The sequence below is a fragment of the Miniopterus natalensis genome, chromosome 19 (assembly GCF_054644295.1).
Source record: "Miniopterus natalensis isolate mMinNat1 chromosome 19, mMinNat1.hap1, whole genome shotgun sequence".
Taxonomy (NCBI): domain Eukaryota; kingdom Metazoa; phylum Chordata; class Mammalia; order Chiroptera; family Miniopteridae; genus Miniopterus; species Miniopterus natalensis.
In genome coordinates, this window is record NC_142099.1 from 30,708,983 (window position 1) to 30,733,031 (window position 24,049).

Genomic DNA, 24,049 nt, shown 5'->3' on the forward strand with positions numbered 1-24,049 from the left:
GGGCCACGGGGAGGACAGGTGTCCAGCAGAGGGCCAGCAGAGCAGAGCGCTAACATGAGGCCGCCCTGGCACTGCAAAGCCCCTGGCACTGCAAAGCCCCTGGCACTGCAAAGCCCACGCGCCTCTCCTGCCTCGGCACCAGCCTGCAGCCAGGATACTCGCCCTCCCTGCCTCCACCTCCCCTCTCTCACTCTCCCTCCCTTTCCAAATCCTGCTTGTATTTTTATGCGAGTGGTTCAACCATCTCTTCCTCGCTGCCTTCCAAATCACACCATCAGGGTCTCACCTCTATCTCCTCTATCTCGTTAGCTCTTTTCCTAAGGGAAGGCACCTCCTCGTAAGAGAGACTCTGGTGCCAGTTTTACTAATAACAATTCTGCTTGGAGCCCAACCCACCTGGCCTTCCCTTTGCCCCCACGGCAGCCCCTGGAGCACCTTTGGGAAACTCTGAGGCTCCACTTTGAAACCAACAGGCTGGGTAACTTTTGAGATCCCTTCCATGTTTAAAGCTGTAGGAGTCTATGATTCCTGCATTTCAATTCCATGTGACTGGGGGAAAAAGAGGCAGAAATGCCAAGTTGAGAAGGGCTGGCTTAAAGCAGTGGTTCTTAAAAGTTTTACTCTCAAAATCCCTTTATACTCCTTATGAGGACCCCAGAGAGATTCAGCTTTGTCCCTTATCTCAATCTTTATGTCCTGTGTGATCTTGGCCTTGTAATTAGCTCCTCTGGACCTCAATATCCTTAGATTAGACCTGAAATACCTACCTGGATTATGGTGGGAATTAAATGAGATCATGTAAGATCAAGTAATTTTTCAACTCCAAAGGGTATGTAAATATTAGTTGTTATTAGTATTATAGTTTTTTATTAAGTATGTAATGGTAATGGGATGCTGTTGCCTTTTTATATCACCTCTTCCAAGTACTAAAGAGCAACATATTATTACAGAAAGACTGAGTTCTAGAGCCTTCTCTCGAAAAGGCTTAGAATCCTGGTCTCTCACTTACTGGTTCTCTGGAGCCTTGGATGCGTCACTTAACCTCTCTGAATCATCTGAGTTTCCTCGCTCACCGTTAAGAGGGGAAAGGGGGTAATAATGCGGTATTTCTTTTCCAGGCTTGCAGTGCGAATTCGAGGCAATGTCTGCACGGTGCTGGCGCGAGGTAGACACTGAAAAACAAACGGGAACTCAAGCCTGCGGCCTCCCACCCTCTGGCTCACTCAGGCCCGTCCCCCTAGGTCATCCTCTGTACCTTCCTTCTTTTTATTACAGCCTCACCGTGGAAACTCACTGACAATTCCATTTTAAACTGGTTCTTTAACAATATGGTTTTGGCTACACAATGACATTCCTTGAATCCAGGCAGTCGGGACACCCAGCCAGAAGGTAGAAAGGTGCTGAAGACCAGGCGTGAACTGGGAAGGGGACTTGGGCATGGGCCAACGTGGGACGCATCCCCGAGGGTGGCATTAGCTCTCAGGAGGAGTTTTCTCCCCTCACGTCCCCACAGCGTCCTGCAACGGGTCTGCTGTACGACATTCAGGCACCCTCCATGGGGCAGCTGCTGATTGGGACTCTGGCTCAGAATCTGTCTCCACAAAACTCGTCTGGCCTGTGACTTTGAGTTTCCTGACCCCTTTGGCCCTGAATTTCCAGAATTAGAGCTCCTCCTTGGGTTGGTGCTATTTTTCCAAATGCTTGTTCTAAACATAAGAATCTCCTGAGAGGGGTAATATTTAGCGTGAACAGGTCAGGGTGGGTCGGGATATTGTGATACCATCACAGGACCAGAAAAGAGGCATTGCAGGGACCTTCGACATCGACCGGTCCAATCACCTTGGTTTACAAAAGAGGAAACTTAGGCCAGGGCGAAGAGACTTCACTAAGGACACACTCAGTCACTAGTAGTACCAGGGGGACAACTAGGTTTCCCCACTTTAGGCTCAATATTTCCAGTTTTTCCATCCATCCTTCCAACAAATATTTATTGAACACCCACTCTGTGCCAAGAGCCATGGTTAGAGCTGGAGATAGTTTCATCAGGGTGAGGAGCGGACGCCTTGGTCATCTCATGTCGCCTTCCTGCACCCCTTAGGAATAGCAATGACCACCTCTCACCAGTGGGGCACAGAACAGGAGCGTTGATGGAAAGACAAATGAAGGGGAGCATCTCTAACATGGGCTGCCACCTACAGGGGTGTCCCTGGGATGCTGGGCACTGCGTGAGGATTTGGTAGCTTGGAGGGAGGATGAGGCAAGAGGTAAGAGGGAAAGGAATTGCAGCCCTCCCTCTGAGAGCAGGCTCCGGGCACTGGAAGCAAGCCACCTCCTCCCCTGTAGCTGAAGGAGGGGCAGTGGGGTGGGGACTTGGGATTCTCAATGGTGAGTCTAGAGATCCTGCTACTCTGGGGGAGGGAGGAGCACCGGAGGTGGAAGCTGCACTTCGCAGCTGTCCCCCAGCCTCCCTCCTGTTGGGCTCAGCAGCTGTGCCCTTTCCAGTCCTGCTTCCCCCCCAGGGCCCCTCTCTCAGGGCTGCTAGCCTCAAACAGTCAAGCCCGCTAAGTAAGCTGGCCACCAGCTTTCCCAGAAACTAGAAAGCTATGCTGTGTGTTTATCCTGTGAGCTTGCCGCCCCTTCATTAAACTGCAAGGAAACTCATTGGAGTTTTGATAGCCACAATGAGCTTAAGAGAGAAATCACAAACCTCTCATGAACTGATGATAATTGATGGAGAAATTTGAACAGCCCTGCAAGGGGACTCAGGGGCAGTGACATTTGAGAATCGTAGGGTCACCTCCAGTTCTAAGAGGCCATGCCAAAGCAGAGAGCTAAGTACCCCTGGGAGACTCAGCCAGGCACCAGTGACAATATCCAGTACTAACTCAGCTTCTCTTTCTTGGAGCTGAGGTCTTCCCTCGGGCTGGACATGGGGAGCATCCAGACTATATAAAGGGCTTCCCCTCTTTAGCTGTCTGCCATGTTTTTGGCTGCCAGGATGCCTGACCACTCAACCCCCTCACCTGCATCTCTCACAGCCACATGCTCAGTGGGATGTGGTCTGAGAGGTTCCCAAAGACACTGCACACAGGAAACTTGACCTGACCTAGTGGGGCATTAGAGTCACTTCTCTGATCTACTCTCCAGAAAACCTTTGTCAAAGGCAAATTATATACCATACAAATTACTACACTCTTCTCTTTACTTTTGTGAATGTTTAAACATTTCTACAATAAAGTTTAAAAAATAATTATTACCTGGTGGAGATAATTTATTTACTCATTTGTGCCTGCTAAATTCTGAATTAACATTCAACAGAAGTTTGTTGAGCTTCTATTATATGCCAAGCACCGAGCTGGCTTTATTAGCTGCAGTGCTGAGACTTTGCTCTAAGGCAGTGGATCAGAATCTCAGCTGGGGAGGCCTGGCATTGCACAGTTTGTTCAGGAGATTCTCACGCGCAGCCAGGGTGAAGCACCGCAGCCATGAGGGACCCGTGCATGGAGGGGGGAGAAAGAGCACAGAGGTTGACCTGGGTCCTGGTCACACTCTTCCTTCTGATACCCATGTGATGTTGAGAACCTCACTTGCATCGTTGGCTTTCAGGTTGGGCTTTCTTCTGGAAAATGAAAAAATGGGACACAATGGTTTCCAAGGTCCTTCCCATTACTCCTCTTTTGTAGAATGTTGGAGTCGAAAGCTAAGTCCCTTTCGACTCCAACATTCTACAAAAGATATTTTATGGCAAGAAACAAAGTGGAGACTTGCTGGGAGGCCCTGAAATCAACACTGATTAGGCTGACCCTTCCACCCTCCACATCCACTCTTTTTACCTGTTGGTTCTCCATCAATCTTAGCATTAAATCAACTTAACAGAAGATGGTGGTGACACCAAGGCCTGCTCTAGGCTATAATGCTATAAAAGATGCATTAGTCCCCATAATGGCCCATCTTCCCCAGGCCGTTTCCTCTATCTAGACATTTATGGGACCGTGAATCAAGGGTTGCCCAGGCAGGTGACAAGTGTGTCCAGAGGAACCGAGCATCTCCATGAAATGGTAGCTCTGGCAAGTAACTCAACATGCTGAGAGGGTTCTGAGTCCCAACCAAGAAGAGGCCTGCAGACCAGGCCCCCAGAGGCTGCAGGAGAAAAATGTCCTTATCCACTCTCTTCTGCCCAGGTCATGATGTGGCACAAGAGGGACACACATCCCCACTCTCCACTGGCCAATAATAATGCCGGAATGATTTTAAGTTCACCCTTTTGGCCAAAGTGGAAGATTGTTAAAGAAAGAGATATTTATAAGTATATATTCTGAGAAAAAAAATTTATTTTTCATGATAGGTCTATTCCTGAAAACATTATGTTAAAGTTGAATATATGAAAATAGAATCCTTTCTTTTTTAACTGAGGTGGCATCTAACAATGTCAGTTTCTAACAACTTCAATTTCTCTGCCTCTGAGTCTACTAGTTAGTAATGTAGAAACCAACATTCAAATCCACGAAAGCAAATTCTTTTGTAATAAATTAGAATAAATGATTTGATTATGAGTCATGTCTTTTTAAATTTTAAAATATTTTTGGTGGGAAGCTTTACAAAATCTTTATTATTCCCTTAAGGTTTAACTTTCAGTTCATACAGAGTCAGCCTCAGATGGGGACCCACAAGTCACTATTCCCATAAGTATATTGGGAATATGGGGGGGAGGAGCACAGGAAGCATGCATATGAGTGGTAGGTCAGTGTTGAAAGGACACTATGTGCTCATCTACCAAGGGGAAAGCCAATAGGTAACGCTTAAAGCCAAAAATCCGAGAAGTAGCAGTATGCTCAGAAATAAACCCACGCATATATGGTCAATTAATTTACAACAAAAGAACCAAGAATATACAACTGGGAAGGGACAGTCTCTTCCATGAATGGTGTTGGGAAAATTAGACAGTCATATGTAAGAGGATGAAACTGGACCACTATTTTACACCGAACACAAAAATGAACTCATAGTTGATTAAAGACTTGAATGCAAGACCTGAAACCATAAAACTCCTAGAAGAAATCACAGGTGGTAAGTTTCTTGGCATAGGTCTTGACAATGTTTTTTTAAATCTGACATCAAAAGCAAAAGCAACAAAAGCGAAAATAGCCAAGTGGAACTACATAAAACTAATAAGCTTTTGACAAGCAAAGGAAACCATCAACGAAATGGAAAGGCAACCTACTGAATGGAAAAAAAATATTGCAAATCTTAGTAAGGGGCCAATATCCAAAATATACAAAGAACTCATACAATTCAATAGCAAAAAAAAAAAAAAAATCTGACTAAAAAATAGGCAGAAGATCTGAGCACATTTTCCAAAGAAGACATACAGATGGCCAACAGGTACATGGAAAGATGCTCAACATCGTGAATCATTAGGGAAGTGCAGACCTGAACCACAATGACACATCACCTCACACCTGCTAGAATGGCTATTATAAAAAAGACAAGAAACAACAGGTGCTGGTGAGAACGTGAAGGAAAGGGAACCCTTGTACACTCTTGTTTAGGACTATTAATTGGTGCAGCCACCATGGAAAACAGCATGGAGGTTCCTCAAAAAATTAAGAATAGAGTTACTATATGACCCAGCCATCTCTCTTATGGGTATCTACCCCCCAAAATTGAAAACACTTACTCATAAAGGTTTATGTCCTCCTATGTTTATTGCAGCAGCATTATTTACAATAGCCAAGACATGTAAACAACCCAAGTGTTTTTCGATGGATGTTTGGATAAAGAAGACGCAGTACCTATATACAGTGAAATTATATTCAGACATAAAAAAGATGAAATTATGACCATTTGCGACAACATGGAGGGATCTTGACAGTATTACGCTAAGTGAAATAAGTCAGAGAAGGACAAGAACCATATGATTTCACTCATATGTGAACTATAAAGCAAAAAGCAACCAACAAACAAACAAAAACCAAACTCACAGACACACTCAACAGAATGGTGGCTACCAGAGGGCAGAGGGGTTAGAGAGGTAAGGAAGAGGGTCAAGTACATGGTGAGGAAAGGAGACTGGGCTTTGGTGAGCACACAGTGGAGTATACAGGTGTCACATTATAAAGATGTACACCTGAAGTGTATATAATGTTATTAACCAATGTTATCCCAATAAATTGTTTTTTGAAAATCAAGTTCCAGAATGATACATATAATATGATGTCATTTGCATAATATGTAATATTTTTTAAATGTATGTTTAAGGGTATATAATTTAAAATAACACATCAAGAAATAAGTGACTGAGAGCTATAAAATGGAGAGAAGTGCGGCCAGCCCTTTTGAGAACTTTTGCTGTGAAGGGGGAGAGACCGCAGTAGCTGGAGGGGGAGGTGCAGTGTCCAAGCAGGCCTATAATTTTTTTTTTAATGGACGACCCTAGATTTTAGTTGCGTGCAGATGGGAATGAACTAGTAGAGAGACTTAAAGTAAGAATACATAAAAAGCAAATTCCTTTAGAAGGTGAAGCGGGCTGCAGAGCGCCAAAGAAGGCTGCCCACAGTGCCTTAGCCAAGAAACTGCGCGCTGGAACGGTGGCCGTGGGAGGAAGTGGGAATGAATTTGTAGGTGTCTAGGAGGTGGGCTTTCAGAAAGTGACGCTGATTGGGTGTGTGGGTGGGTGAGTGGCACTAAAGGGAGTCTGGGTGGATTCAAAGGCAAGACAAGAGGACCTCAGTACAAGGTGGACCCTGCCTCTTCTGATGGACCCTGCTGTGGTCACCCCTAATGAACTCCTAGTCTGCTCTGGAGTGAGTCCCAGGAACCCACCTTGTCTACGAACTAAAAATAAAGTGCATTCCACAGCCAGCACCCACACTGCCCCTTACAGTGCAGGCTGCCTTCTCCACCGCGCTGGGGTTTTCCGCCGGCCCGGCTGACTTTGCCCTGGGCGCTGGTGCGTCTGCGCCCTGGATCTCGGTGAAGTCTGCGCCCGGCAAAGCGCGCTGCAGGCGCCCGGGCCTGCGTCTCCTAGAGGGAGGCACAGAACTCAGGGCCTCCGTCTTCCACCTCACAGGGTGGCCGACTGCGTTTAGGACGTTGCTGTTAACTTTTGGCAGGCCGCGGGTTAAGCCTGCCCCTGAAGACGCCGGGGGTCCCCCAGCTTCCCCGGTGGGCGCCTCCCATCAAGCGCACTGGGCCCCCCTGTCTCGCTGCTTCCACCCCGCCGCTCCGTTCTCACGACCCTCCCTCTCCCACACCTGTCCTCGCTTCTCTTCCTCCCCGCCTGGCTCCAGGTCTCCCACCAGGGTCTGTGGTCAGACGTCGCCCCCAAGGGCCAGGGCTCCGTGGGGGGCGCTGCCTTGCCCGCCTGCCACCCCTGCAGACTTTGGGCCCTTGGGAGCCCCGGGGCAGGCGGCCCGCCCAACAGCGCTGTCATCCGCAGGGTCCCGGGAGGGGGGGTGACGGTAACCCCAGCCCCCAGGTGCGCACCTGTCCTGGGAGACAGGCCGACAGCCCCCGGGTGCGGCGGAGATGAGTCTGTTTGCGCGTCCGTGGGCTGGGTGGGACAGTGGGCGCGGCTCTCTCTCGCTCCCCGCCTCTGCCCGCCCCCGCGCCCCTCTGCCCCTCTCCCCCTACCCTCCGTGGGTGACGCCCTCTCCCCCCGCTGGGGCCCGAGCCTCACCCCGCCCTCCTCGCCAGGAGCCAACCCGCGCGGGCGGCGGGACGCGGCTGCGGGCGCATAAAACCCGCCGAGCGCCCGCTGCGCCTGGTGGCCGGTCGCTGGCGGGGCGGCGCGGACCGGGCCTCCAAGCAGGCGCACGGACGCCCGCTTTCTGCTCCCAGAAAAGCCTAGAGAAAGTGAATCTGGGCTGGATCCGGGACTGCTGCAGCTCCGGGAGCCTTCTTTCCCTTCCAGGACCCTCGGCCTGCACAGCCGCGCCCCTTCTTCCCCCCCAAGCCGCCTGCCTGGCGCCTTCCCTTCGCTCCTGGTTCCCCCTGCCGTCGGGGATCAGCAACCTCTCCTCACCGCTCTCTTCCTTCTCTCTTTCCCTGTCCTCTTAACCGTCCCACCTACTGGCAGCCTTTTCCCTGTCCTCCCGCCTTCTGCTTTCTGTCCCTTAACCTTGCCCTCCCACTCCAGTTCACCCCTAAACTCCACGCACCAAACCCTCCACCCGGCCCTCTTCCTCCTCTCTTCCCTCCCAGCAACCTTCCATCATGGATCCTGGGCCTGCCTGGGCCACCAACCCCGTTCCCAGGGGCACCCTCTCTGCCCCCAATGCCACCACCCCCTGGCTGGGCCGCGATGAGGAGCTGGCCAAAGCGGAAATCGGAGTCCTGGCCGTGGTCCTGGTGCTGACGACGTGGGGCAACCTGACTGTGCTGCTGATGCTGAGCCAGCAGGGCCGCAAGCGCTCCCGCATGCACCTGTTTGTGCTGCACCTGGCCCTGACCGACCTGGGTGTGGCGCTCTTCCAGGTGCTGCCCCAGCTGCTGTGGGACATCACCTACCGCTTCCAGGGCCCCGACCTCCTCTGCCGGGCCGTCAAGTACCTGCAGGCGCTCAGCATGTTCGCCTCCACCTACATGCTGCTGGCCATGACGCTGGACCGCTACCTGGCCGTGTGTCACCCCCTGCGGAGCCTCCAGCAGCCCAGCCAGTCTACCTACCCGCTCATCGCTGCGCCCTGGCTGCTGGCCGCCATCTTCAGCCTCCCTCAAGTCTTCATTTTTAGTTTGCGGGAAGTGATCCAAGGTTCGGGGGTGTTGGACTGCTGGGCAGACTTCCGCTTCCCCTGGGGGCCGCAGGCCTACATCACCTGGACTGCGTTGGCCATCTTTATCCTGCCAGTGGCCATGCTCACAGCCTGCTACAGCCTCATCTGCTACGAGATCTGTAAGAACCTGAAAGTCAAGACACAGACCTGCAGGGTGGAAGGAGGGGGCTGGAGGACTTGGGGCAGGGCCTCGCCTCCTGCCCCAGCTGTAGCCACGAGGGGGCTGCCATCTCGGGTCAGCAGCATCAGCACTATCTCCAGGGCCAAGGTCCGGACCGTGAAGATGACCTTCATCATTGTCTTGGCCTACATTGCCTGCTGGACACCCTTTTTCAGTGTCCAGATGTGGACTGTGTGGGACGAGAGTGCCCCTGATGAAGGCAAGTGTGTGGTCTGGGTGGGGGGTTGGGGCAAGTGGAAAAGAGCAGGGAAGGGAGAACAGGAGGAGTAGGATAGGGCGACAGTGCCCCCCAGAGCGCCCTTTCCTGCTTGCCTGCTGTGTCCACCACCATGATCGGGCTGTCCGTCAACCCCATGTCCCTCAACCCCATGTCCCTCACCTGTGTGGAGTGCTTTTCTACTTACCATGTGCCTCTCCGAGCAAGCAGTGCAGGAGCAGAGTCTTATAAGCGATGTGCTCCCTCAGAAAAATGGAAGCCCTCTGGGGCTCTTTCAGTTGGGCTGAGATTCATTTCTTTAAACGTACTCTCCAGTGCACCCAGTTTGCCTCCACAGCACACTGGGCTCCTGGCTTCCTGTCCCTGAGTCTTTGTCAGAGCCTACCTGTGTCCTTGCCCCTGCCCCCAAATGTCAGCTGAGTTTGTTCCAGGACACAGCAGGCACCTATGACACAACAAGTAGGACTGCCCCTGAGGGGCCAGAAGCCAATGTGCACCCATATCTATAACATAAATGGGGATGGGGCACCTGAACTTGGCCTAGAATCATGGTTATTTTCCCTGCATGTTTTATAGAAGTTGCCTATCCTAGTTCTACATCCATTAGCAAGTTCAAGGTCTAGGTTTGGAACAAAGACAGTGTCTCTTCTGTTTGGGCGGGTCCTGTCCACCTCTGAAGTCAACTTGGAGCAAACCCAGTAGTTAAAAAAAAAGTCAGTGAGGTAAGACTCTGGGGTCGGGAGTGCCAGGTTCAAGTCTCAGCTGTGCTCCTCCCTGATGAGAGGAGCCAAGTGAACCCCTTCTCCTTCCTAGCCCTGTTTTCTGTTCAGTGAGGGCTGGATTCTTCTCAGATCCCTTCCAGCTGTCCTTCTAAGGCCTCTCGTGCTTCTCTCTTGGCAGATTCGACCAATGTGGTTTTCACCATCTCCATGCTTCTGGGCAACCTCAGCAGCTGCTGCAACCCCTGGATCTACATGGGCTTCAACAGCCACCTGTGGCCGCACCCCTTACGCCTTCTGGCCTGCTGTGTGGGTCCTCGCTCTGGGGTGCGCAGGCAGCTCTCCAACGGCAGCTTCTCCAGCCGCCCCACGCTGCTGCTGACCCGCTCCAGCTCCCCGCCCACCCTCAGCCTCAGCCCCAGCCTCAGCCTCAGTGGGACGCCCGGACCTGAAGAGTCACTAAAGGACTCAGAGCAGGTGGACAGGGACAGTGCCACTGAGACTGACATCTTTTAGGGGACGCTCCCTGGAGTCCGGCACTGCCTGTGGGGCTATAGGAAGGTCTCTGCTCATCTCAGCACTGGGTGTAAATGCTGAGAGGGTCAGGGCTGGAATTAGGGGAGCCCAGCTTGAGGCAGTGTGAAAAGGCCAGAATGGCTACCCTGGGTGTCTGGCCTGTCTTCATTTGCTCCCAATCTCACATGCTGAGAGCCAGGGAGACTCAGACTGCCTGCTCCCTGATCCTGCTATATCCACAGGGCACCTGGGAACACATCCAAGTGGTAGATATGGTGCCCAGATCTGGGACAGGCCTAGGATGGCCCTGTCTGGGGCCCCCCAGGTGGCTGGTCTTCTACCTTGGCTACTAGGCCCCAACCTGACCTGGCTAGCACATCCAGCCCAGCCAGGAGAGGGGAGAAGTGAAAAACTGTGAGGAGGACCCTATTTGGATCTTAAATTTTTAAATTTTTAAAATTTTATTTTTCGTAGAGGGAAGATTGTTTAATGAAGGAAAGTGAATGGGTCTGGGCACTTTGCTTGCTATGCCCACGTGTCCACTGGAGAGAGATGTAGCACTCAGTACAGCACCAGGCACTCTGCACATTCAAGTTCCTCTTCTCCCCACACCACCCCCCTTATAGGGTGGGGGCAAAGTGTTGTTTATTTCAGTGGTATTACACACTGAGGTATGAGGGGGAGAGGAAGGGAGGGGAGGAGGGGATGAAAATGGCCCCCATAAATTTAAGAATGGAAGAAGCCTCAGAGGCAGCAGGGAGGGCTGCCCTCTCTCCTTCTCCCAAGGCACCCAGACAGCTCCTTCCTCTGGGCCTGCACGGAGGAGACGTCTTTTGAGACAGTGTGATGGGATCATGGCTCTGGATTCACTTGAGGCTCTTCAGAGTTTCCACAAAAATAGTATACATGCAGGAACCCAGAATTTCAAATTCGTCTCTGCTTTCAGGTAACTATATGCCCTTGGGCAAGTCATCTCCCTCTTTGGGCCTCGATCTCCTCACCTAGAGAACAGAGATGTACTCTAAGGTATTTCTCAGCTCTAAGCTTTCCTGACTTTGCAAGACTGAGAATGACATTATAATAGAGAAACACAGAGGCACTCTAACCAACAGGCTCTAGAAGAATCCTTGGATTTTCATGACAATGACATTTATACTCTGACTCAGTTTTCGTGAGTATGGTCCTTCCATGGCCATACTCTTCATTTTTGCCCTCAATTCTGTGATGCTGATGCTGGGAGAGATGGCAGAGCAGGTAGAATCTGGGGCTTTGCCCTAAATTATCTCCAGTGGGATTTATATCATGGGGTAGCTTTCCTGCCCTAATTCTGATTCTAATCTCAGAGATGGCCTTAATGGTGGGAAGAGCATCAGCTAAAAAGTCAGGAGAACTGGGTCCTGGTCCCATCACCACCCCACCAGTGATGACCAACATAGATGAAATGCTTGCTCTGTCAGTTGTGAGGTTCAAATAGGACTGTGGATGTAGGTGGTCTGTAAGCCCCTGAGCTCTATACTGTCGCTAATCTAATTAGGAGCTCCTGGAAACGGGTTCAATCTGTCCTCCTCTCCTAGGGAGGCTTCAAGGAATTACTGTGGCTTTGAGGATACACTTTTAAGAGGCCACTCAGCTTTGAGAAGACTCCTTAGGTTTCTTTAAAAAAACTGAACTGACTGTTGTGAGTGAGCAAAGCATTCTAACCCTTCAACGCTAGAGAACTGGAGGGTGGGACACAGGGCCTAGCCTAGTGAGACAAAGGCTCCAGGAAGAGGAACCACAGTCCCGTCACTGTGCTCTGCTGCCCAGGTGAGTCCCTGACATCCAACCACTTCTTTCCTGTCCATCCACCCCGGTGGATCTTAGGAGCCTCCCATGCCAACCTGAGCTGTGGAAGTTGTTCCTCCCCTCAACCCCCTTCAAACCAAAGTACCTGACCCTAGTGCCCAGAGTAAGTACTAAGTAAATCTTTGCCCATCATAATAAATGGGAAATAGAAGGGACACCAGTTTTGTATCCCAAAGGTATGAGTTTGAGCCCTGATCTCACCCTTTTTCTACCTGTACAAATTTGGACAAATTATCCAATCTCTCTGAGCAACAGTTTCCTTATTTGTAAAAAAGAAATAACAATGCCACCTTGTTGGAAGGATTTGGAAGATTGTAGACAATAGAACACTCTACTGATGTTAGAGAAGATAATGATAGCCTGGCTCCAGGTTGCATCTGGTGGATGGTTTCTAGGGCACTGGCCCCAGAAGACTCTACATTTCCGAGTGGAAGAAAGAAGACTTGGAATCAAGGCTGGCCAGAGCACCTTCTATGTCTACTGTTGCTTTCTATAGCAAATAATACCACTATTATATTTTCAGTTTTACATTGCACACGGGGAATTGACTTGTGGTGGTGGCTTGGGCGCCCTCACTCTTCCTTCCATAGAAAGGCCACATTTGGTCTTTTCAGAAAGCTGATGCTGTCCAACGATGACGGCAGTGGAGAGCAACTGGACACTGGGCTAGGGTCTCAGGAGCCTGTTGCAGGAGGCTCCTGAAGGAAATGGCAGGTTCTTGTCTGGATCTGTGAATGACAGCTTTTGCAGTATGTGTAGGGAGCTCTCAGGCATTCTGGGACAGCACAGGGCCTTGGAGAGGGTTTAGGGAGGTGGGCTTCTATGGGAAGCAAGAAGGTTCTGTGCTCCCTCAGGCAATCTCATTTTTTAAAAATTGATTTTTAAGGAGAGGAAGAGAAAGAGAGAGAAGAGAAAGCTAAACATCAATCAGTTGCCTCGCTTACATGCCCTGACCTGGGGTCAAACCCCCAACTTTTTGGTGTATGAGATGATGCTCCAGCCAACTGAGCCACCTGGCCAGGGCTGGGTCAGTCTTATTTTTTTTAAAGTTAATTTTTTATTGTTAACTTTATTACAGATGTTCCTTATAGCTAACCCTGGGAGGCTAACTCTCTCGGAAACACAGTACTTCACTCCCTTAGAACCCACGGGGGGAGAGGGGGGTGCAGGCAGGGCAGAAGATGGCAGGAGGGAGGTAATTGGTTGACTAGGGGGATTTCTCAGAATGGCTTTTTTATGTTGTTTGGTATAGGTCAGTAATTTTCCAGATGAGTCTGTCTGTGCTTTGTATATAAATGGGTCTTTTAAGAGGCTATAGACAGGAAGCAGCAGCTCACTCCTGGGTCAGGAACCAGAGGTGTGGTTGAAATTCACCAATAAAACCCCTTAACAACCAGGAAATTTCTAGTCATTTTTGTTTCCTAGGGACAATGATAATGGTATAGGCAAACTAAAGTAAAGTGTTGACCTTGAGCAGGGCAGGGGCAAGGGGAAGGTTGAGGGACAGGGAGCCACATTCCTGGGGCCCCTTCACCCAGTTTAAGAAACAAGAGTGCTCTGCAATTTTCCTTGGAGCCACACGGCGGCAGTGTGGAGCTGAAAGTGGGTCTGAAGCGGTAATAACCGTGGGCCAGGCTGCGAAAGTCACCAGCCTCCCAGCTCTAAGGCCGCACAAACTTTCTCTAAAGTTCTAGAATCTTGGTCTCTCATTTGATCCAGTTCTCCTGAGACACCTGGACACGTTTCTTTCTTACTAAGCTCTATGCATTTGGCAAAGAAAGGCAAAGAGCAAGAGGTTTCTACTGCAGGTGAAAGACTGTGTAGAAATTCCTGCCTGAAAGAGGGAGTGTTTGAAGGAGCCAAAACAAAATGAAACAACACAACACACAGATAAGATGGAGTTATGATAATGTGTTTGGTTTAGAGGCTGGGGGCTTAGTTTAGAAGGCCTCTTGAGAGCCGCTCTGGACCCAGGAATCTGTCCTGATCCCAGGAGCAAAAAACCCACTGATGTTGGGTATAAAATACCTGCTCATCCTAGTGGGTCTAGTTGGCCAATAGGACAGTGTCCCTCATGGAATTCTGCTGAAGTTCTATGGTGGGCATTCTTACTCCTTTAGAATAAGAATTTATTGAAGACAGGTAAAATTTATTCTGATCTACTGAATATTCCCAGTTTATTATTATTGTTATATAATCAACCATCAACTGGCTGCCAGTAGCAAATCAGTGTCTCTGTATCTTGTTCTAAGATAGTTTTGGAGAGGTTTTCATCCAGCTCTCACCCCCAGAGGCTCCCAGAGGGAGTGGGGCAGCATGACTGTTCGATGGAAGTTCCGATGACACACAACACGGGAGAAAGGGACTTCACTGTGCTAGAAACTATGCTTCTCGAAGGGTGATTACTCAGACGGGTGACCAGTCCCACAGATTTAGGCAGCTAACCTTCTAAGTTCACAGAAGTATCCCAAGCAAAAGGTCGATTTATTTCTGGCAACGTGGCTAGCAACGACTCTGGGTAACATTTCAAATTGTTAGCTGGCTCCAATCATCAGCTTATTGGCCCAGACTCCTTAGGACATGAAACCAGCCCTTCTCTGTACTTATCAGGGCATCTGAAGAGTCATCTGCACCATCAGCAGTCAACCAAACCTCTGTAGGTCACTTGGAGTCACACTCCCCAAGAATGCCTGCCCCTTATAAGCAGTCAGGGTGATTGCTAATGTTAACGTCCGTGATATATTTATTTGCTATCACAGGTCATACCTTTGAAGGCAATCATAGCAGACTTCATTAGAGACCTTAATCAGATGGTCGCTGACATTCAGGTCTCTGTTCTCTTTGACAGCTCCCTGATCGAGTCTCTCCCCTGTCTCTGAGCCCAGGCACAGACATTTTCCATGCAGTTCAGAGAGCCTGCATCCAGTCAGGCCTGCTCACTTTTCTTCTGCCTTTTCTCCCATCCATAGATTTTCCACTCTCCTTTCTAAATTAAGGTCAGAAACCCCTCTCTCTGGGATGTTTTCTCTGATTAGGTCCACCTAATCCTAACAGTCTCGTACCCCGTTTGCCTGTTGACAGGCTCTGGTTTCCCTGCTCTATGTTCACTCCACTCTGTCGCATGCTATTTTGCACACGTTCTTGCCCGTATCCGCAACTAGGTCGTGCGTGCTTTGACTCCACCCACCCAGCTCCTCAAGTCGTTTTTCATGCCTGCGCGGCTCCATTCCCAGGGCCTGTCGGGAACCCTGCAGCAGGCGGGCGCTCCGTCTGCGTGGCTGGGCTGCAGTGGCCCCCGCCTGGCGTGGGAACTGTCTGGGCAGTGCCCCCCGCGCGGTCTCTCTCGGGGGCACTGTAACGTGTCTGAACCTCTTCGGTTCTCTGTTTATTGTTTTCTCTTTTCAGAAGAGATCAGTAAGAAGTAGAGTTTCTGGCTGCCATAACAAAGTACCTCCGTCTGGGTGGCTTAGAAACAACAGAAATTTGTTTCTCACAGTTTTGGAGGCTGGAAGTCCAAAATTGGGGTGTCGGTGTGGGGGGGAGGACCCTCCTCTAGGCTGTAGACCGCTCACGTTACCCCCGCAAGACAGAAGGGGCTTGGAAGCTCTGTGGGGTCCCTTATAAGGGACTAATCTCATTCACATGGGCGCCACCCTCATGACCTAATCACCTCCCAAAGGCCCCATCTCCTAATACCATTCACCTTGCAGGTTAGGATTTCAACATATGAATTGGGGGTGGGGGAGGCACAGACATTCAAATCTAGCTGGGGAGGAAAAACAATGGCAGGCTAGAGGGTAGAGGGACGTGTAGATCTGCAAAAATTTCCAGCCCCAGGAACCAAGCCTGAACCTTTTCTTTAGATCGCCTTGGGGAAGGGGAGCCTGGGAATAGGAAAGTCGCCCCTTGCTCCCAGGACCAGGGTTAGAAAGTCATTCACAGCCAGCAGATGAGCAAGGTCATAAATCATCTCTAAGGTCTGCCTGCCACTCATCTGGGGCTTGAATTTGGCTAAGAGGATTCCTAGGGTTTCCACTTTGGGAGATGTTTAGCTATAGAGAACAATTTTATTTTTCGTTTTCTGCTTAATTAGCTGTTGGAGAAAGTATAGTGTATATTTCTCTAGCCACTGCTTACTGCATGTAATCAATTTTAAGACGTATTAAGTTAATTCTCTGAGGTTTTCTAGGATAGGATGTCTGCAAACAATGACAGATTTCTTCCCCCTTTCCAATAGTTCTAGCCTTTATTTTTGTTAAGTGTTTAACTGAACTGCTTAGAACTTCTAGAGTAATTTTTGATAATGAAGGAAAGAGCAGGTTTGTGGACATTCTTACTTTGTTCATGGTCTAATAGGACTATGTCTAGGACCTTACAGTTAAGTATCACATGACTGCTGATTTCAGATAAGATATTCTTAATCAGGTTAAGAAAGTGTCTTTTTATTTCTAATTGGTTAAAAAAGAAACAACAAACCAGGAGTGGATATTGGATTTTATTAGATTAAATTTGGAAAGATTTTTCTTATAATGGCAGATTGTGCTGTTGGTTGGTATTTCCTAGGCTCTATTTGTCATCTCTCGTTCATGAGAAACAGTGAATTCAAAGGTTGGATGACAGTAGGTTTCTACATGGACTATTTAAAGTTCTGAAGGCAAAGCAGGATTACTCAGCAGACACAAGTCTGAAAACGGAACACATACCGAGCTGGGCAAGGGGCAAAAAGGAACTGGTGATCACTATTTTATTTAAAACTTTTAAGGAAGTTGTTTATTGAAAATAATTAAATAGCTCAAAGGGTAATTTAATTGTGATATTGCCAAACAGGGCTCTACTATAGCTGATTAAAATCTTTTTTAAACATTTTCAATGGAGACTTCACCACTTTCTCTACTGATATGCTCTGATGTTTTCACGCATAACCTGGAAGTTCTCCTTAACTTCTCATCTGAACCTTTCTTGCTGAGATACAGCCTATTTTTTCCTCTTATGTCTTGTTAAAAAACAGAAAGTAATTTCCCTACAAAATAAGCACAAGAATTTGTAGAGAACTTTACCCCGTTTTAAAAAAAACACACCCCCCCCTAAATTCACATGTGCACTTGAGAGCGTTCCACTGGCTCAGCGACAGCAGGGTTCACAAAAGTCTAGAAATTGTGCTTGTGGCTTCTTGGGTTGATATTGACATAATCTGTCCCTTCCTTCATGTTCTCATAGTCCGAGAAAGATTCACGCTTTAGATCTCCTGCAGCTGAAAAGACGACTTGTGTGTAATTCACATCCTTGTAGGCCTTGGGGGAAAAGAGCAGAGAAGTGGAGGTCAAGATCCCTGCCACGTCTGGAGGGGGTAGGACCCCAGGACTACACCCTCACCCAGAGAGGCTTGCCCTGGGCCAGATGAGAAGGGGCCTGGGTCCCAGGGAGCCACGTCTGAGAGCAGGGCCAGGGCTAGGAGGCAGATGCCCGATGACTCTGTTTCTCCCATCTGCAGGAGATGGATGAATGGGTTTAAGGAAGAAAGCTATAGAGAATCAACTCAAATGAGGTCAGGACTCAGAGCAGTGGCCCAGCGACTGGGGCATGGGGAGAAGGCGGCTTCCCGTTAGCACTTCCATTTTCACAGCCCACTCTGGGCGTTGAATCCGGCTGAGCATCCCACATCCTTCGCTTGGATGGGCCTTGCGGGTGGGGCTGTGGGTCACCGCCTAACCACCCTCACCTAAGGATGCTGCAGCGACTCAAGAAGCCTCTCCTTCCTTGCTCCCATCTCTGTAGCCGGGGCGGCCTGACCTCTCAGGCCCCAGGCTGTACACGGGGGGCTGGGGGCGCTAGGACTGTCCATTACCTGGCCAGGGGGAAGCGAGCTGCTGGCCCTGTTCGAGGCATCGGAGCTCTCTGAGGAGGTGTCACTCTCACCTAGGAAGAAATAGAAACTGTCCTTCTTCTAAAAAAAGCTGGAGAGCCTTAGGAGAGGACAGAGCCCATGGAAGGGAGATGAGACAAAGACAGAGGCAGAGCAGCGATGCACAGAGGAGCGGAGAAAAGAGAGAAAGAGCTCCCAAAAGGGAAAGAAGGACTGGAATAGAGAGGGGGGAGAGAGAGCCTCCAAAAATAGGCAGGAACATGGCCAAGAGTCCAGGCACTGCTGCTTTGTCCAGCTCCAGCTGAAACGAACCAGGCTTGCTCGTGCCTGGGTGGAATAAACAGGGCCATGCTGAGACAACATGGCCCAAAGCAAACAGCTCTGGCCTCAGAAGCCAAGGGCACTGCTTCTCGTCTAACCTGTCACTAACTCTAGGCAGGTTACATCTTTTTTCATGCCCTGGTTTTGTTCCCTGTAAAACAAGAGGATTGAGCTCCCTGACAACTACAGAGCCTCTGACTCTGGCCAGGCTCTGGTGCAGCTTTGGGGTCATGATGAGGCCAGTGCCTCTCCCATTCCGTTGAAACACTGAGTTCATGTGAGTGTGTTTTCTGGTTCCTGAGAAACAACCAGATCTCTCCAGCCCAAAAGATCAAAGGAGAAGGATGGAGCAGACCCAAATCAATCGAGAGATAAACTAATGGAAAAAGTATGGTCTCTGGTGGGTGCACCTCCAGGGGTAATTGTCTTGCTGCAGAGGTAACAATTTCCTCTGTGTCAATAGTGAGCTGGTGGGCCTCCTAAGCTCTGAGATAGGAAACTAGAGGGCGGTGAGCCTGTCGGTCCACTTCCCAGAGGCAAACATACATTTGAACCATCACCAAGACTCATATTTATTAAAACACCCAGATACCCACAGGAATCTCAGACTGTAGAGAAGGAGCCTGTGGGAGTACGGCAGAGTCAACTTCTGGGACCAGCCAATGACACTGGCCAGATGGCATAATGCATAGTACCAGCCATGGCTGGCGGCAGGCAGTCAGTAAAAGTCTTGGCTCCACCACTAACTGGCCAGGTGAAAGAAAAGATGCCTTAGTAGTGCAAAGACACGAGCAGATATAGTCCCCAAGCCCCCTCTGCAATCGTTCACACGACAAAACCTAGAGGAGCTTAGACCCCTGAAACCCAACAAGTCTGAGCCATGTGACAGGGTGAAAAACTCTCTGGAAAATGTGAGGTATTGAGGCCTTTCCTGGGGTGGGTGTGAGAGATCGAGGCTGGGTTTGGCAAGGGCGGGACAGACTTGGGCTGCTGCAGGGAGTCCCCTGGGTGTCCAGACAGAGCAGAATACATTTTATGAGCACCCCCGCCTCCCACCCCATTACTCACTCCTGTAACGGGGCTCAGACACAAGGGTGCTTCTCTCTGCCTGAGTCTCCTTCATCTCCTGGGCAGCAGGTGAGTGGCTGTGGGCATGGCTGGGCCTGGGGGCCTGGAGCCAGGCTCTTTTTAGTAACTGTTCGTTCTCTTTGGCTGGAGGGAACAGGCAGGCACATCCTATTTCTGAGCACAACTCTCATTAGGTAAAAACGATCTTTTCAAGCCTCAGTACTCTTCTACTGCAATGCCCCTCAACTCACTTTGAGAAAAAGCCATAGTTCCAACCTTGAAGGCCCTCCATGGCCTCCCTCCTTCCTCTCTCGCCTTGCCTCCTCAGCTCCAGCCACCCCAGCCTCTTTGCTCCTGCTATAATGAGCCAAACCCCCTCCTGTCTCAGGGCCTTTGCAAGTGCAGCTCACTTCCTCACTTCCCTCAAGTTTATACTCAATTGTCAACATCTCAGGGATGCTGGACCATCCTCAATGTGTGTACCCTTGTCTTGCTTTTTTTCTCCCTAGCACTTATCATAATCTAACCCATGTTGGTTGTCTGTACCCCATGGAATATAAGCTACCTAAGGGCAGGGATTTTTGTTGTTGTATTGAATGAATGATTAATGAATGAACGAATGAATGACTAGAAAAGTCTCAACTTCCTTTACTAGAAAAACCTTCATAACATTATCTTGCCCAATCTCCTGTCTTAGCCAAAGAAATGTTTTTTTCCCCCTAATTGTAATGTCACTAGGACACAGCTTTTCTACTTTCCGTTGTAAAGCAGTTCAGGAACTGAAGGTGATCTCTTAGCCTAACCCAACCATACTCCCTTCTGCTGAGATTCAAACCATTTCTTCACGTCCAGTCCTTTGGTGGTGATGGAGAAAATTAATTAGGCCCAGGTTAAATGAGGCCACCCTCACAAGCATTACAGAAGCCTGTCCCTAGGCAGAAGGTCCAGGTAGTGGAAGGACTCTGGGCTGTCATTCCCAACCAGAAATAGGTTGGGTCAGAATGGGGGTTACCAGGTCAGGACGAGGGGCCGTCTGGCCAGTGGATCCTCAAGGTTTTCAAGTGATATTTGGGGGTTCCAAAGGGGCCTTGTTACAGACTTGGGAATGGTCCCTGAGAGTAACTGGGAGGGGAAAGGGCACTGAGCCAGTTACCCATGTATCTGCTGAGCAGGTAGTTGATGGCTGCGATGAGGCAGGCCTGTAGGACAAGGGACACGATTGCGATCACTAAGCCATGCCAGAGCTTCATGTCTCTGTTGGGAAAGGAGAGGGGTCAGAGTTAGAAGTTACAGAGTTGCTAATACAGCTGCAAACCCACCTCTGCCCCGAGCCAGAGGCAGCCATCTAGAGTCGCTGTGTCTCAGGGCAGCTCCCTTCGCCCTCTGGACAGTAAGGCACGGGAACCGGGGCAGGCAGGATGCACGCTTGGGAAGCAACTGGAACAATTCCCCTGACTGGAACCTCACTCACTCTGTCATCATGGCCAGCTTCTTGCGGGGCAGCCAAGGGTTGTGAGTGGGGCTCAGGCGTTCCCCGTGCAGCAGGAAGAGACTTGAGAGGAGCCACCCTGGGCACCCGGTTTCTAAGTAGCGGTGCCAGCAGGACCGTCTAAGAGACCTGCAGGAGGCAAGGCAGCTGGTCAGGGGCGCTGGCCTCACGTAAACCAATTCTCCTCAGGCAAACTCAGCTGCTTGGAGGTCATGTGCTCTCCTCTCCCAGGTGTCAGGCCTTCGAATCTACAAAACAGGCAATAGCATCCATCACTGAGCCCCCAGCACACCCGCCACCCTACCCAGTTCACACAACATGGGGCCTCGATGCCGTTCCCTCCTGTGTAATGAGCACCGTGAGGCTCGGCGAGCTGAGGGCCGTGTCTGAGGTTTCCCGCTGGCGGTGGCCAGGCCCGGGTTTGAGCCCTAAGTCCATCCTACATGCTCGGCCATTCCTCTCTGCTCCCGGAGAGTCTTAACCCGCTGCCTGAAGCACAAAGGGTCCAACTAGAGCAAATACATTGGGTGAGAGGCTTTGAAGAAGTTCAAACTTACACCACACACACACACACACACACACACACACTCACACACACACACACATATGACTTCACTGGGATCTAGGAACAGGACTGTAGTTGCCGTTACACCTCTGTGAATATGTTCAGTTAAAAATTAGCTTGTGAATTCCATCAACGTGTGCTGAATATGGATTCACTATAAGACAAAAAGGATAATTGAAAGCCTTTGAAATGATATTTACAGAGCCCTGAGCTGGGGCCCTATCACTGTCCACTGTCCTGATGCAGATGTGAACCTTAAAAAGCCTTTACTGCCATCAAGGTTCATTTTCCCAGCCAGGGTTTCCTAGTGCTCAAGGCAGTGGGGAAAGACCTGAAAATTTTGTTTTATTTGTAGTTCTCACACTGGGGATTTCTAGGATCAAAATTTGGATCAAGAGTCTGGAGGGAGGGTAGGCAGTGATGGGGAGAGAGGGCGTGGGGTTTGCCACCACGCCTCTCCAGGGCTGTGGGTGCAGGCCAGCTGGAAGTCTTTGACAGAAATGCCACCATCTCCCCCACATCCTTCACACACCAACAAGCTGGTCCTTGGAAGGACTTCTCTGCGAGAGTTCAAAGGTTGGGAGCAACACTGGACCAATTTATTCATCTAAATGGCTGAAGCCCCCTTTTTCTGGCATAATATATTCTAGACACTTCTCCCAAGAAACCTAACTCTATCTATCTTTGCTTTTAAGTTAAATGAGCAAAGTACACCTACCATTGTCCCTCCCAAAGAGTTCTATTTAGTTTGATTTATAAGGATGGATTCGGGATCCAGACATGACTTGTGTATTTTGTATGGATGTAGCATGTGGGATGGGTGGAGTAGATGGAATAGGGGGGAGAGTGGGAATGTTCTAGATGAGAGAATTCCCCTTCCTGTCTGTATCAGAGCCCTCCTGCTTTGTCCTAGCACCCACCACTGCATTGCCAAGAAGCACCAGGCGGTGAGCACAAGGGCTCCTGGGTTCCTTCTGTAGGAGGGCGGCCATCAGCTCACTGAGGTGCTGGTAGGAAGGGGCCGCAGGTGGCCAGAACACTGTCCCAGATGGCAGCTACGAAGGACTTCAGGAAATTACCAGTGTCCTACCTCCCCGAAGTCTATAGACAAATAGATAGAAAATCCAATATTTGCCAATGATCAGCGAACTCCAGAAAGAAAGCTCCAAGTGACTGTCACAAAATAAAAACTGCAAAGCTAAGACGCTGGAAAGAAAACACACAGAAGTGATCGAGATAAAGCAAGAGGGATTTTTTAGGAAAAACAACGATCAGATTTGGTGACTTGATTGAAAAAAGGGCATGAAGCTCAGTCAGTGTGGCTCAGAAGTTGAGAGTAGACCAAGGAACCAAATGGTCACCAGTTTAATTCCCAGTCAGGGCACCTGCCTGGGTTGTGGGTCCAATAATCCCCAGTAAGGGGTGTGCAGGAGGCAGCTGATTGATGATGTTTCCCTCTCATCAATGTTTCTCTCTATCCCTCTCCCTTCCTCTCTCCGTAAAAATCAGTAAAAACATATTTTTTAAAAGGGGGCATAGATATGCTTTAGTACAGATACTTCTCAGGTGAATTTCTGGGAAGACTGATTTCTCGGGCAACTGCAAAAGGAAGACCAGACTTTACCAGGAGAGCTTGATTGTGACACAAAAAGACATAAAAATCATGGAAAACAGACGGAGCTGGGCCAGTGTGGCTGCGAAATCAACAGTGTTCCTTTTTTTTTTTTTTAAATATATTTTATTGATTTCAGAGAAAGGAAGGGAGAGGGAAAGAGAGAAACGTCAATGATGAGAGAGTCATTGGTCGGCTGCCTCTTGCATGTCTCCTGCTGGGGATCGAGCCCACAATCTGGGCATGTACCCTGACTGGGAATCGAACCACGATCTCCTGGATCTTAGGTTGATGCTTAACCACTGAGCCACGCTGGCCAGGCAACAGAGTTCCATTTTTAAGGCACTAGCTGCTTTACTGCATGTTTAATGTCTCATTTGTCCTTAATCACTAAAATCATTCTCCCTCCCCCAGCGAAGGGGGTGGCCAGAAGGCTACTAGGGCTGTGTTCTGATACCACACTCAAAGTTTTAATTTTTAAAGGCTCCTCTTACCCTTTATTTATTAAAGATTAAACAGTGAATAGATATTGGTAGTAAAAGAATTAAAAATACAAATAAGCAAAGCATTTTATAAAGTCACCTTGAATTTTATTTCATGAAATCGTCCATATTTTTTCATAAACATACTTTGTGAATGTGTATGTAAAAATATATATATATGTACACAATCTTTTTAAAACATGGGCTCATACTAATTAGCAGCCTTGTCTCTTCACTTAATGTAGTGTAAATATACTTTGAGATCAGAAAAACCTCCATTAAAAAGCCCCATCTGGGGCCCACAGACCGAAGCTGGTGCCTGGTGGTTCTGTTTGATGATGCGCTTTAAAGTTTTAGGGGCGTGTACTCTTCAGGGCGTTTGAGTTCGCCAGCCTTG

The 24,049-nt window shown here is 49.3% G+C and overlaps 2 protein-coding genes across 2 annotated transcripts; one reads left to right on the forward strand and one right to left on the reverse strand.

Annotated features, from left to right (window-relative positions):
* The first annotated feature begins 8,214 nt into the window (after nucleotides 1-8,214).
* Nucleotides 8,215-10,486, forward strand: AVPR1B (arginine vasopressin receptor 1B). Its single transcript, XM_016215919.2, has 2 exons — nucleotides 8,215-9,154; nucleotides 10,073-10,486. The coding sequence occupies exons 1-2, from the start codon at nucleotides 8,215-8,217 to the stop codon at nucleotides 10,405-10,407; spliced, it is 1,275 nt and encodes a 424-aa protein (XP_016071405.2). The 3' UTR covers nucleotides 10,408-10,486.
* Nucleotides 10,487-17,342: 6,856 nt separating this feature from the next.
* Nucleotides 17,343-20,986, reverse strand: RHEX (regulator of hemoglobinization and erythroid cell expansion). The gene is given in 5 exon segments (XM_016215908.2): nucleotides 17,343-17,543; nucleotides 18,098-18,168; nucleotides 19,505-19,648; nucleotides 20,658-20,758; nucleotides 20,976-20,986. Coding segments are annotated over 5 exon segments (528 nt in total).
* Between the last annotated feature and the right edge of the window lie 3,063 nt (nucleotides 20,987-24,049).

Excerpts from the sequence above, each read along its gene's own strand:
- AVPR1B (XM_016215919.2), top strand. The coding sequence starts at position 8,215 with ATGGATCCTGGGCCTGCCTGGGCCACCAACCCCGTTCCCAGGGGCACC. Across the intron at positions 9,155-10,072 it reads CGAGAGTGCCCCTGATGAAG|ATTCGACCAATGTGGTTTTC; the intron begins GCAAGTGTGTGG and ends CTCTCTTGGCAG.